At 37.7% G+C, this 14,182-nt stretch overlaps 1 protein-coding gene across 1 annotated transcript; it reads left to right on the forward strand.

Annotated features, from left to right (window-relative positions):
- Nucleotides 1–676: 676 nt before the first annotated feature.
- KNOP1 (lysine-rich nucleolar protein 1) lies at nt 677–9,110 on the forward strand (the record flags this gene model as incomplete). The annotated part of the gene is made up of 4 exons (XM_009585780.1): nt 677–1,738; nt 5,777–5,845; nt 6,352–6,429; nt 8,799–9,110. Coding segments are annotated over 4 exons (1,521 nt in total), but the record flags the coding sequence as incomplete, so codon positions are not given.
- Between the last annotated feature and the right edge of the window lie 5,072 nt (nt 9,111–14,182).

The raw sequence follows: 14,182 nt of genomic DNA on the forward strand, positions 1-14,182 counted from the left end.
AGGCACTTAAAGAAATCCTGTGGGTTAGTTATTGATTAAAAGATGGGAAACCCCGTAGGAATAAATAGGTTTCTCAGCAAAGACAGGGAGTGTCACCAGATGGGTCCCAAAGGCTTCTCTGCTGTAACCTGCTCATAGGCATAAATGTCCCGAGAAAGGGAACGGACAGCAAGGACGAGAAATCACAAACAGAAGCAAATTCAAGGTAATGGCTAAGGATCTTGTAATGCTAAGTGGGCAATACAGTGAAGTTCAATGTTAAATAAGTGAAAAGTCATACATACATGGAAAACCACCTGAACTATACTTACCAATTTATATATATGTATATATCTTGTCATTTAGGAAAGATTTTTAGAGGGTAGGTATTTCGGTGAAAATGTCATGCTCAGCAGCTGTCAAAAAGACAAACAGAAGGTTACAAACTAACTAGGACAGCAATAGAGAACAAGACGAAAAATTGCCCCTTCACCAGGGCTATAGACTATATTTTCAGTGCTGCATGCGGTTCTGGTTCCCTCCCATCACAGAAAGCAGATTGTGAAATGGGAAAAAGAGTGCCGGGGACAATGAGAGATATGGAATGGTTTCAGAATAAAGGAAGACTGGGCTTGCATCATCTTGTTGGAAGTGGTGTGCTAATATCTTCATTTCATTTTTTAGAATGATAATAAAGAAAAAGAGAAAAGAAGTTCATGAGGAACCTGTACAGAAAAAGAAAAAGGTGAAAAGTAGTAGGAGCCAGACTATCATTAAAATTGAGAAAGATATTCAAACTGTCATTAAAACTGAGAATGATGACCAGCTTGAGACAAAAACAAAGATAAGGAAAAAGGAAAATTTAAAAGAAGATGAATGTTTAGATCAATTAGAACTGAAGAAGAAGAAGAAGAAAAACAAGAAAAAGAGGGTTGGCTCTGAATTACTGAAAGAAGCACATTCAGAAAGCTTTGTGAATGTAGAAGGCCATCTGGATTCAGAATGTCAAGAAGAATCAGAGGAACAAATTAAAATTCTCAAAAAGAAGAAAAAAGTCCAATGTCATTCCTCCTTATCATTGGAGAATAATCAGAGTAGTGATGTGGAGTTTTCAAATCATAATACAGGTGGTACTAAGGAAAATGAATTTGCTTTTAAACAAAGCACAAAGAATACTGCTTTGAATTTGGAATGGGATGGTGAAGTAACTAAGAAAAAAAAGAAGAAAGGCATTTTTTCTTTAGCATTAGAAGACATCCAGGACAGTGAACATAAACAGTCTGAAAAAGTTCGTAAAAAACCACACAAACACATTTCACAAGAAAAAGGTTTTACCGGTGAAAACCATGGAACAGATGATATCCAGAATGATGGGGAGAGTTATGTGAGGAGAAAGAAGAGGAAGAAAAAGAAAGATAAGTCCGACTCCTTTTTACCACTAGCAGATAATCAGGACAACATCTATGGAGTTCCTGATAGCCCCATTGTATTAAGTGACTTCAGAAAAAGGCAAAGAAAGAATTTCCAGGAAATTACATTGACAAATAGAGCGGAAGAGGACATTACTGAGAACTCTGGAAGTATCAGAGAGACCAAGAGGAAGAAGAAGAGAAGCAAAGATGTTTCCTCCTTAACGTGTGAAGATGATCAAGACTACAGTCACAGAGTTCCTAATAAGCATCTCCCTGCACAGCAAGAAATTGAGGAAGAGCAGCTTTCTGGAAAAAAATGCAGGAAGAATATCAAGGATAATAATGAAGTAATCAAGAAGAAAAAGAAAAAGAAGATTCAGGAAGAGGAGGAGGAAACAACATATTTAAAAGTTTCTTTAAACAATGATAGTGCATCTAAAAGCCAAAAAATAACACTACTAGAAAGCAATAAAAAGAACAAAGAGAGCAAAATGAAGCGAGCTGAATGTGTCACAGGGGATGTTGTAGATAGGGTATTATGCAATAGTAATCATATGCTCTGTGACAGAAAAAGGGAAAAAAAAAAAAAAGTACCACCACAGGACTCTGCTGAAGAACCAGGTTCAAAAGCAAATGCAAAAAAGAAAAAGATCAAAAGAGAAGACATGGGAAATGAGGCATTGGTAAGTTGTAAAGAAGAGGGTATCTTTGCACCCTCCTGCTAAGGAATTGGAAGCTTTTTAGGTAGGCAGTTTCCTATTTTGCAGGCTGTTGGGCTTGTTCAGACCCTTAGGTTACATTTAGGTCAATAGGGGCCTCCTCTGGGTTTTGAGAAGCAGGATCAACTGATCTGTTGATTTCAGCATGTAATACTTGTGAAACACGGGAAAGTATTTTTTAATGCCTACTGCTGTAGTCATATAGTGTTTCAATTGTGAAAATGTAAACAGCAAGTTTTGGCACAAAAAGGAAACTAGTATGTACAGTCTTAAATGTTCTTCTATCCCTCCTTAAGTCGCTCTTTGCAACGTGGCAACACTCCTATAAAACAGGATTTTAATACCACGTCATTTCACCTGAGCAGGTTGGTAACATTGGCAGCATGAGTGCATCTAACTCTGTTTGTTGGACTTTTCCTCAAGCTTTTGCTGCTATTGCTGCTGGAGTTGCGCAGTGTTAGAAATGAGGGGGAAGTTTAGCCGAAACCTCTTGTCTAACTTGGACAAAACTTTAGACAAAGTCCTAAGAATCCTAAGTGTAGACTAGGCCGAGAGCATTGATTTATAAATTCTAATAGGAAAATACTAGAGAACAACCTAAACACAAAGTCTTAATTTAAAAAATGAATCTATGCAAGAAAATAAATAGATACAAGAGCTGTGTAAATTATAACTGAAGGTAACTGGAATTGCATCCAGACTGAGTGTTAAAGGAAATCCCATCCCAGAGTCTTGCAGTACTGCCATTTCTGAGGTGAAACAAACATGGAGAGGAACTGATGAAAGATTTGAAATACAGAGGTTTCTTTGATTTTTTTTTTTTTCAAAAGTTAAAAAGATTAAGATCTGATTTTATTGCTTGAACTTTTTTTTTTTTTAGCTTGCTTCTTTTTTTATCTGATTAGGGTCATATTTTAAAGCTATTTAAGTGCCTGAAGTTAGTACCTACATGCCTAACCGCTGCTGTTGTTATTGGAAATTAAGCTGTGAGATGCTCAGAAATTCAATAGGTATCTATCTGTATTTTTATCTGCTTAAACAGCTGAAAACAGCTCATTGCAAGTCATTAGGAGCTTGTTTTTATTTTCATAGAAAATAAAACTGCACTCCAGTTGTTTTTAATCAAGAACTTTGAATGCTTGGCTTGTTTAAAAGTCAAGCACTAGTTAATAATTAAGCATTGAAGATTTTTTGTAAACTAGGGATAGAGCGGGCCATAGCGCTAGCTGCCTCTCAAGCACACTTCATGGTGTGCTTTGCTTTGTTATGCACTCATACGTGCCATTTCTTCATGTTCTGTGGAAACCTGGCAGGTTTCTAGGGTCTAGTGCTAATAATTAAATATAGATTTATTTAAGCAGGTTCTTCAGTCTTCATGGAGACCCAGATACAGCCTTTTCCACAAAGGTTTGTGTTGGGAGTGTGTATGCTTATCATTCATTAGGTGAGCAGATGTTTGGGGCTGTTTACTTAGGTTTCTCCTTTTGACCTTTCAAAGGACAAGGTGGTTTTATCGCTGGGATATATTTTCTAATTAAATTGACATTGCCTTTTTGAGACGGTTAGACATTATTTGGATTCTTGCAGCTGCTCACATTCTGTGGAGGCAAGATAAGCCTAACAATGACAAGTAAACTTGCATGACCAATTAGAATGGAAAACACAGCAAATTGCAAACAGTTGAGAAGGGTGTAGGATGATGCATGTTTTGTTTCTCTTTCCCATATTCAGCTCTGTCCTTTAATAATAAAAAGTACTTCAGAAAAATTCTCCTGAAGATTGAGAAGTCTGGGTAAATCAGTTTTAGAGAAATCTAGTTCCTGCCAGGCCAAAAGACACTGCTGTAATAAATGGCTGATAACATTGGTCTTGCATTTAACTGTGCCATAGTCCTGAACCATTTTCTAGTCTCAGAGTGCCACACACACTGCTGCATGCCTTGAAAAATCCTCTGTTGGACTTGTGCAGCAAGCAAAAGAGTAAGTTTTTAAAGACACTTAATATCAATGATTGATATTTTTCCCATTGGATGCCATTACAGTCAACTGGGGCTGAGTGAGAAGGAGTGAGGACTCAGTTTATGTCTTTGAAATTGTTTGCCTGCAGATAGCATAATCCTACCACTTGTGAATGTGCTCCCCTTCCATGAAGTTGGCGGAAGATTGGCACACCTCCAGAGGGGGTAATTTTTGCCACGTAGCAGGCTTCAGCAGGTTAGCGGCATGCTGTGACTTAGCAGGGATGGGGGTGCACCCTTCCTCCTTCCTTGTCCGCCACTTAACCTTTCAGCTAAAAAAAAAAAAAAAGTTGCAGCTTTTTGCAGAATCCTGTCATGACAGTTTTCCTGCTTGTTTTAATAGATCTGAAAAGACAGTACCAGGCCATCTAGAAGTAAATTGTTTTTTTTTGTTTTCTTTTTTCTTTTCATCCAAGAGAATGAGCTCTCCTTATTGCAGACAGTGTTCTCGCATTTTTAATGGTGCATGTACTTGTGTGTGTGTGAAATCAATGTATAAAAGGTAGCTTTGGAAAATGGGGTAAGTGATTCATGGCTTTAAATAAAACTGTAAACCCTCAAAAAAGTAACAGCAGCTTCTACTGACAGAAGTATGTTACAAATCTTTTCCTTGTCTTAGTGTTCCTTAGCTATTTCATGCTTGGATTATTATGTTAGCTGTATTAATAGATCTTCCCTTTGGCCACCTTTTCCAGGCTGGTCTAGAGCTTATGGCTGTAATTTACCACTATCCTGGACTTACTACTTATGCTGTTGCACTGGATGTCCGAAAATCTTATGCTTATTACAAATTTGGAAAAGAAAGGCTGAGGGCAATGATCTAGAAACGCCAGTCAATGGGAGCAAAAGCTGCTGAAGGGCTGCACTTTGTGGAAGATTTATCCGACAGTATCTGACTGCTTGTGGGCTCTGCCACTGATTTACCTCCTGCCTCCTGCACATCCATCCCTGCCATAGCTGCTGTCTCTTCACATCAGCTCCCCGTTCCTCACTCTCAAATGTGGAACTAACATGCTGTTTGCTGCCATTGTAGGAGACACTTTATGTATGTGTCACGCCTCTTCTCGTGCTCTTTCCAGACTGGAAGCTCCTTGGAGACCATCATCTATGCTGCATTTGTCCAAGACCGAGCACAATGCAGCTGCCTCTTGATTGTTTTTTTTTGTTTGTTTGGTTTTTTTAAGTGGCTAGTGGGATCAACATGCTTCAAGCTTGTCCTGTGCATTCAGAGGGGCCATTATCTTACCACCACTTTTTAAATGTCTTTTTTTTTTGTTAACTTTCACTCTTTCTGTCCCTCATTTCAAGTATAAATTTCAACTTAAACTGTTTAATTTGAAATGACCCTGCCTGTAAACATTACTGTATGTGCCAGTGATGTTGGCAGGTCTGTTTTAATGTGGGAATTTAAAAAAAAATCCCTTATCCTCTTTGCTAAAAAAGGATAATAAATCCTGAAATTTCTTTCTCCAAAGAAATGCACAGGTTTAATTGGCTTTTCCAGCTTAGATCTGACTATTTCTTCGTGCCCAAAAATAGTACTACTGTATTGCTTAGTGTTTTTACTACTTTTGTGGTCAGAGCTGTGTAAATTCTGATGAACCAGAATGGATTAAAAATACTCATACAAGCTTTTTCCTGTTTTACAGGAACATGTGGATGATGTAACTATTGTGCAGGAAAAAAAAGGAAACTGTGATGAAGTTAACATAGACAAGGTATGCGTTGTCTTAACTGTGTAAGATTTAAAGCAAGTTAGCATTTAAGGTATGCATAGAATTTATAACAAAAAAACTGCTTGGTTGCTCATCTATGCCAAGATTTCTCTAAATAGAGCTCTGCTTAAAATGTGCTTTACCTTCCGTGGGTTAAGTCCAAAATGTACAGCTCCAGTCAATGTCAGAAGCTTCTAAGTACCTTATTAGGTTAAATACAGGTTTCTTTGCCTCTCATCAATGTTGGGAGTTTCAATGTAGCTGTTACCTGCAGTTAGAAGATTAAGCATATCTGATACAGCAAAATGTTCATTTAAAATACTCCTACAAAAATTGTAGTTCTCAAGTTGAGTGTGTAAAAGGATCACATGCAACTTTGTAATTATCCTTGCAAAATTCTGAAGATAACTAATTATTTTGTTCTTCCCTTATCTTTTCACTGTGAATTAAATTAACTGTCATTTAACACACAGAAGATAGTGTCTTGTACTGTTTTTTCTGCATGCTAGGTGAGGCGACAGGCTCTGCAAGAAGAAATCGATAGAGAATCTGGCAAAACTAAGGTTTTCAGTCCCAAAGTGGAATGGGTATGTATGAATTTAGACCTTGATCTGATGGAAATAATGTGTCCCAGAGCAAGTTCCTGAAAAAGGCACTGCACTCTTTTTTTGTATGTGGCTCAGGTACATGGCTTGGCATAACAGTCTTCCTTCTGACTATAAATTTAAGGTCATGCTATAGAACAAGTTAGTACAATCCAAAGAGAGTCTGGGAGCTGATCCGTGAACTCCAACAGCAGTTGGCATTGTACACAGCTCTAATTCCCATCATCAGTCCTCAAAAGCAACATTTTCTCTGGTTCCTGTGGAGAATGAGCCATGACAAATTGCTACAGCAGCACTTTCTGCTTACTGTGAAATACAAATAATTCTAGGCTATGGATATAGCAGTCACTAAATTGTTACCTCGAAGACTTTGCAGACATTCAGAAATAGGTGTGCACCTGGAAAGGTAAAAGGGATGATAACTCATAACACGTGTGTGATATTTACAGTCAGTCCTCTCCTAACTTCTACATCTTTCCTCTACTTCTTTGAAAGATGATTCTTTTTTCTTTGTGTTTGCATCCTACTCAGCCTGCCTCCTGACAGGTTTACAGTAAGGTAGTGGAAGCTGTTGCAGTAGTGTTTAGCAGGGGTAGTAAGATTCAGGAGGAGAGAAAGCTTTGCTAGTAATTCAGGATTCTTAGTTGTTTCGGAAGACTGCCAGTATGCCTAGAAAGTTGGAATATACCTCAAACAAATGCCAGAAACAACTCCTATAGGTTTTTACATAGTGGGAGTCAGACTGCAATAGCTCTTGATCTGCAACCATCTAATAATCTCTGAAATCATTGAGAAAAATTACATCCTTGGCAGGGGATCTCAGTTCTTTGGTGCTGATCTGTCTCTGTTTAGTAGTATGCAGAAGAATAGAAGCTATGAAAACTAATTCATCAGCTTCACAAAGAGTGAGCTGGAAATGCTGCAGCAGAAGCTATGTGTAGTGCCTGTCAGCAATTCATTTTAAAAAAATTACTGGGTTTGACAAGCCATAATTATTTTTGCATCTGTGCAGATGTCTCCCATTCCAAAGGGAGGACATATATATATGTGTATGTGTGCATGCATCTCTGTCACAGACCTGGGCTTGTACAGCAACTTGTCTTTGAGCAAGATAAAAATACTGAAGTATTATGGATAGCGTTCTTTTAATAGCTGGTATTCTGGCCTGTGACAGTGAATGATACTCCAGTTTTGCATTTTTTTTAACTTAAAAAACCTGCTACAGCTTGCCTGCAATATTGTATAGCATGCTGTGTGTCATGGTGGCTGTCTAGTGGAGAATGACTGTTTTATGCAAGCTACAACTGTTCAGTTGGAAGGATTTCAGGCTTATATAAACAAACCACTAAATTCACATTTTTTTCCTTTGATGTAGCCAGCTCAGTCTATTTAATTAAGGATCAAACAGTCTTCCATTTAGTCCCACCCCCAATTTTCAAGAAAAATTGGGAGTAGCAGTCCTGCCAAAAATAGTTATAAATGACTGCACAGCTCCTAGCTATAGCTCAAGAGTCAAATAAGATCCTTAGATAATGAAGCCTGTTCTTAGGTAAGCCAAAAGTTCATAAACTTTGTAAATCTTACGATGTATTTTGGGTTATCCACAAACGGTTGAATTCTGATTTTACTTGGACATTACTTACATTCTCAGAAAGGAGCCAGTATCTGCGGACAAAAGAAAAATCCTGAAGGAGTGAACTAGTTCAAAGAATACAGTGAAAGGCAGAGTTAAGGAATGGCAAACTGTGAGGGAGGGGAGGCTTGAAGAGAAGTGTATTTAGTCCTGTTAGATAAGGGTATGCCCTCAGTTTTTGCACCCTTGCAATATTAGTGGCAATTAGTGGGATGAGAATGCAAATGCTACTTAAAGCGTGCGAGCCAGATTGAACACTGTCTCCAAAACTAACATAAAAAAACCACTGCTGAAAACAACAGCTACCTAACTAGGCAGTAGGAAAATGAAAAGATAACTGTACGAAGTGACAAAGTGAAAGAGGACTAAGTCTGACAATTATCTTAGAATAAGAGAAATGATTGGGCAATGTCTGGTTTTTTGAGCTAGGCAAGTATTATCCAGAGAGCAGAAAAGTCAAGATTCCTAAAGACAGAGGGAAAGGAGGTTCTGAAAGTACATTAAACCCTGTCTCCAGGTTAAATGAACTGAAATGGTAATAAAGATGCACTCATGCAGGATTATGTCATTCTTTTATCACGTCCTTCGAGAGGTACTACCCGTGGAATCCCTGTCAGGTTTTTGTAGCTGGTTCTGTTCTTGTGGTACACAGCCAGAAATTGCCTTCCTTGGTCTTGGTATTATTTAATTTTAGTGTTAACCTTGTTTTGCTTCACAGGGTACAAAGTTTGGCCAGTGGAGTACAGCTGCTTTTCAAAGCTCTGAGGAAGAAATGAAGTTTTTTAGACTGATGGGTGGCTTTAAAAAGGGCTCTGTACCTATCCAAAATCTCTCAGCAACTACAAACAAATCAAACATGGCTCTGAACAGGGAAGGGGAGGAGAAGTTACAGCAGGCTCTGAAGATGGAATTCGATAAAGCAATGGACTTGAAGCAACATAGAGGAATTGGTCTTGGATTTCAACCAGCTGCCAACAAAAAAGTATACATAGACAAATATACATCTAAATCTATAAAATTTGAAGATTAAAGCTCTGAAGTAATAAAAGGAATGAAAATTCAACGGGCAAATTTCTTTTCACTTTCCACATCTTTTTACTTGAAATAAAATACAAAATGTTTAAGAAATTTGATTTATGAGGCACTTTTAGTACAAGTTTTCAACTGCATACACCAGATTACGTGGAGCTGGGTCCTCACTTCAGCTAAACAGTAAGTTTTGAAACCTTTACAATGTTTTCTACAAGGCAAGAGACAGCCTTCTTCAAAGATTGAAGATATGTGGGCAATGCCTGCAACAAGTTGAAACTTAGTATATTTTTTTGAAATACTGATTTCAAACTTATTTTTAGCTACATCCTAGTAATTCAAAAGGATTTTAGTGTTCTGTAAAATCTTCACATTTTTACACTCAGTGAGTGGTACAAAGTGATGGCGTTTTACTTTGAAGAAACACTACTGGTATGCCTACAAATTTGATGAAGGGAGACTTTTAACTCGGAAAGTAGTTTCTTAAATATTAGCATCTTCATAATAATAATGAATAGCATTGAACATCCTCTATATTTTAACTATGCTCTGGCAATTGGATTTTCAAGCAGCAGCTGTCACCTGTAAATGAAGGTAAATGCTTTCTGGATAGCAGCACCAAATATATGGATCTAGACTTCCTAAATTATAGAAAGCAAGGTAATTTTAATAATGTGCTTATTGGGTTCGTTATACATCAATCAATGAAATTTCTAACCTTTGGATTTTCAGACAACTTGCACTTTCACTGGCTTTTTAATAAGAGTACAAAATATGAGACTGCATTTGTGTATGTTGTGTTCAGAATTCAAGGGCCTGAAGCAGTCTGTCAGTGTCTTGCTTGAAGTTACAAAAAGATAGTGAAAAACTGTCATGTATTTTACTGCTGGCTGCGCCATTTGTTACAGGAGACAGTGTTGTTATGTTTTAGTGTAGCTCTGGCTCTTAAGCAGAACAAGGTGATCATCTCTTATGTCCATGCCTGCTGTAGTGTAATATTGGCCGACTTGCAGGGGAACCCCAGAATTAGGTTACCTGTCATTTTTGATAATCATGCCAACTGAATTACTAAATTTCTTGCTCTTTTAAGGCAATCTTATTTTCCACAATAGTCTTTTCCAGTGGATCGGTTTACCTGAAAGCAGCTGCCTCCAGCAGAAAATATACTTAACAAAAGAGCAGTTGGTTCCAATGCATTTTGGGCAACTCCTGAGGGGAAGTGAAAATTACGCAGAGGCTCCAGCTTAAGGGGTTGCCATGAATCCATTCCCATACCTGGGAAGAGGGAGATGCTGAACCACTTCCTGCAGGGTCTGAACTTGTCTTTAAGGAAACCATCTCCTATAAAGCGTCATTTAAAACCACCCCTAGCTCAGGGTGAGTCTGTTTTGCACCAGTGCTCTCAAAGCTCAGCAACTGGCTTCAGCCAGCCCTTCTAGGCTTCAGCTGTTGCTTTACTTAAATTCAGATAGTAGAGGTTCTGTTTTCTCTTCTGATTTAAGACAAATAATGCTGAATTCAGGCCCTCAGCTACTTGCCTGGCAAAAAAATAAGTTAAACAAACAGGTAGGAAGGTGTCAACTAGCGACTTCATTTAGGAGGAGAGGGACAGCATGTACAGCTTTCTGCTGCAGAGCCAGTCTTGGGTGGTTAGTGACTGGTCTTGCACTGCCACTGATGAAGATGCTGAAGGTGGTATTAGTCCTAGCCTTGCCTTTGGTTAAGGACTCTTTTCCCATCTAGAATTGCATAATATATACCAGTGTGTTGCTCGACTATAGTTTTGTGGATGGCCTGGCACCTTGCTCCTGATAATATTGTGCACATGAAAATGTCATAGTTTGAAAAACAAGACCTGAAAAACCTGGGGACAAAACTGTCAGCTTTTTTCAAGCAGTCAAACTTGGTCTGGCCTGTATATTTGCTATATACAGAAGAAAGAGGAGGTCTATAATAAGTAGAGTGCTTTAACTAAAATTAATTTTGCTCTAACATGGAAGTAAGCCAAAAGCAGTTTCTTAGAGTGGCTATGTTAGCTTTTAAGATAGATGTTTAGAGTTTGCTCCTGATAACTAACCAGAGCTTTCTGCCTGTCGTTGAGCTATTTTTGCACTAATAAAAACAGTAGTAAAACATTTGAAAGCATTTCTCGTGGCGATCTTGCATCAATAAAGAAACCAAAGTTATACTGTGTTCAAAAGACAACAGGCAAAAATTGGTGCCTCTATGGTGAAGAGGAACAGTTGGGACGTTTGCAAGCCTGTCGTAAGAGTTTCCATTTTACAGAATCTGGAACAGCTCCACACTGAGTTTAGAGCAGTACATTTGCCCCCAGAGGGCAATTTCTGCCATACCACAGCTGCTTAGTGTGACCCACTTGGCGGTTTAGAGAGCTGAGTTTAATCCCACTTACCAGTTCGTGGTTTATGTTTCCAAGCCCAACACGAAGAATCATCTACGTGCTGCTGAGAGTTGTTTTGTGCAGCTGCAGCAAGAAGGAAAGCTAAATTAAAGTGGGACATAATAACATATGCAGCACTATTATTTCATTATCTATGTGCACTTTATACAAAATTATTTAAGGAAAGTTGATATAATTAAAATAGCTATGTACTAAAAGTTGGAGAGTTCATATCAAGTTGATACCACTTCATAGTTGTCTTGTATTCCTGCAGTTTTACGCAGCTTACATATATACTGTGTACCAGGATCAAAGGGTCCTAGTTCGGTTCTTTACAACCTTAACACAAAATACGTATTTTGCTTCAGTAACCACTGAGGAGATGAAAAACATGCAACAAGAATGGTTTAATAATTTAGGTGGTATTACCAGCTTTCTAACTCCTTAAATATATGGTTCTAGTAAAACTGATTACTTCTTTAGCCTTAACAAAATAAAACATTTTTGTGCAAAAATATATCTTAATATCCATATAAGGATTTAGCTCATTAAAATACTTACGCGAAGCAAAAGCAGCAATAGATGCAAGGTCTCAACATGGTTCCTTGCCGTGGGACAGAAGTGGTAAGAGTGAAATTTATTAGGTGTAATAGCAGTACATGTAACTAAATTCCACAAGGGTAAGGTGATAAATTTGTATAAGCAAAGAAACTCCCCCAGAACAAACAGATGAACTGCAAATTGTTTTATTCAGTGATATAGTGTACTTTGCAAATATAGAGTACTTTGCATACATTTCCATTTTCCTTTGCAGACAGCACTTAAAAGATTCCTTCCATTTTACAAAACACCACCGAACTAAAATGAAAGCATAAACACGTCTGTGAAAATGTATTGTACAAATTAGAACAGTAACACCTCGGCCATTTTCCTCTTTTACTGGAACTGACCAAACAAATGTTGGCAGCATCCCAAAGCAGAAAGATGACTTAGTAGGATTATTATATTGAAATGCTGCTTTCTACACAGGAGAAAGACTATTCTGCAAGTGGGATGAAGTTTGGAGGCTGTGAATTAATCCGTGCAGATTATCTTCTTCCTTTGTTGCTAAAATGACAACAGATTAGATTTCAAAAGGCTTTTGCAACCATAGAGGTTCAAAAATACCCTTTACTGAATCTAAATCAGCATTTAAAATAAGAATATAGTGGTAAAACTGGAAACAGAAATTCAGGTTAAATTATTGCACTCAGAACAGTTTTACCTGTGTCCAAGTAAATCTGTCACACTAAGTAAAATAAAAATACCCTGAACTCCTCCAGTCAAAATCTAGATCCGTGATTTTTGGCCTCGGGTACATGCTCTCTTGCACAGATGACTCCTTGGAAAAGAGGCATGCATTAGGTCCTGGACTGCAGAGGAAGCCGAAGGGCCAAGTCTGTGAAGTGACTCATTTCAGGTTGTTTGCTTCGCCTCTTGATGTAGTCTAGTGTTTTCACCTGGGTATGAAAAGAAAGATATTTTCAGATTTTTAGTGTCTTTGTCTTTTCTCATTACATATGCCATCACTCAATCTATGTGAAGGTGTTTTAATAGACAGTCTCATGATTTTTCCTAAATTTCACCGGCTACACGAGCACTTGCATTTCTTACTCCAGAGCTCTTTATCATGTGTATCTTTCTTAAAGGCTCTAGAATGCCCACTTTCCAAGCTTACACCATGCAGTTCACTAAATAAAAATGCTGTATTTCTCTTGAAGATAGTTTTCTGTACTGAAAAAAAGTTACAGCATCCAGCATTTCCAGGTTCCTTAATGTGTGAAATACATTTAAAAGTGCTAGAAAGATATAGACTACTTGAAATAAGAGAAGCTGCTTACTCATTAAGAAGCATTTAAAAAATAAGTTGTTTTTTTTTAAACTCATGTAATTTTTTTTCTTTTAAGAGAGCAACTTGTAAAGAGATTAGGTTTATTCAGATCAAGAAAATGTTACCTTTTCCCAAATGAGGAGTTGAAAAGATCTTAAGAACTAAAATTTGTCTACATTATCTGTTTTCCTTACCATAGTCTTGGTGTCAGCAAAGCCATGTTTCTGAGCAAGATTCCAGAGATTGACTGAAAGCTGGTTTAGTTTGTTGTTTCGTAGATCCCCGTGAGCTAGAATAGTGTTAAAGAAATAGAGTGCCAACTGACTCTGTCGCTTCAGGGTCTAGAATGAAAAAAAAAAAAATTCCTGTATTACCATATAGTCATCCCAAAATATCCAGCGTAACGTCGCTGGTTTCTCTGAACTCTTAGAGGTGCAAGGGACAGATACGCTTTCTGTAATACACAGCAATAATTACAGACACAAGAATATGGGCATAGTTTCCATGTTCCATTCAAAATGCAACAAGAAGTGATAGTCATGGATCAACCTAAGTTGCTGTAAATAAAATGACACAAGACTCCTACATCTCATACCATTTTGGCACAGCACAGTATGTAGCTCTGACACATTTTTAACTCAAGACTCCCTACAATTGCATAGAAATCACTCTCCCACCAACCAAACTTGCACTTACATCACCATGGCTATATATTTTTTAGAGAGACCACTATCATATATCTAGATTAATGCAACTTCAGGCTTTTTCCAGCAGTTATTCTGCTTTTATTTATTTTTAAATA

This window comes from Fulmarus glacialis, unplaced genomic scaffold (assembly GCF_000690835.1).
Source record: "Fulmarus glacialis isolate BGI_N327 unplaced genomic scaffold, ASM69083v1 Scaffold49529, whole genome shotgun sequence".
NCBI lineage: Eukaryota > Metazoa > Chordata > Aves > Procellariiformes > Procellariidae > Fulmarus > Fulmarus glacialis.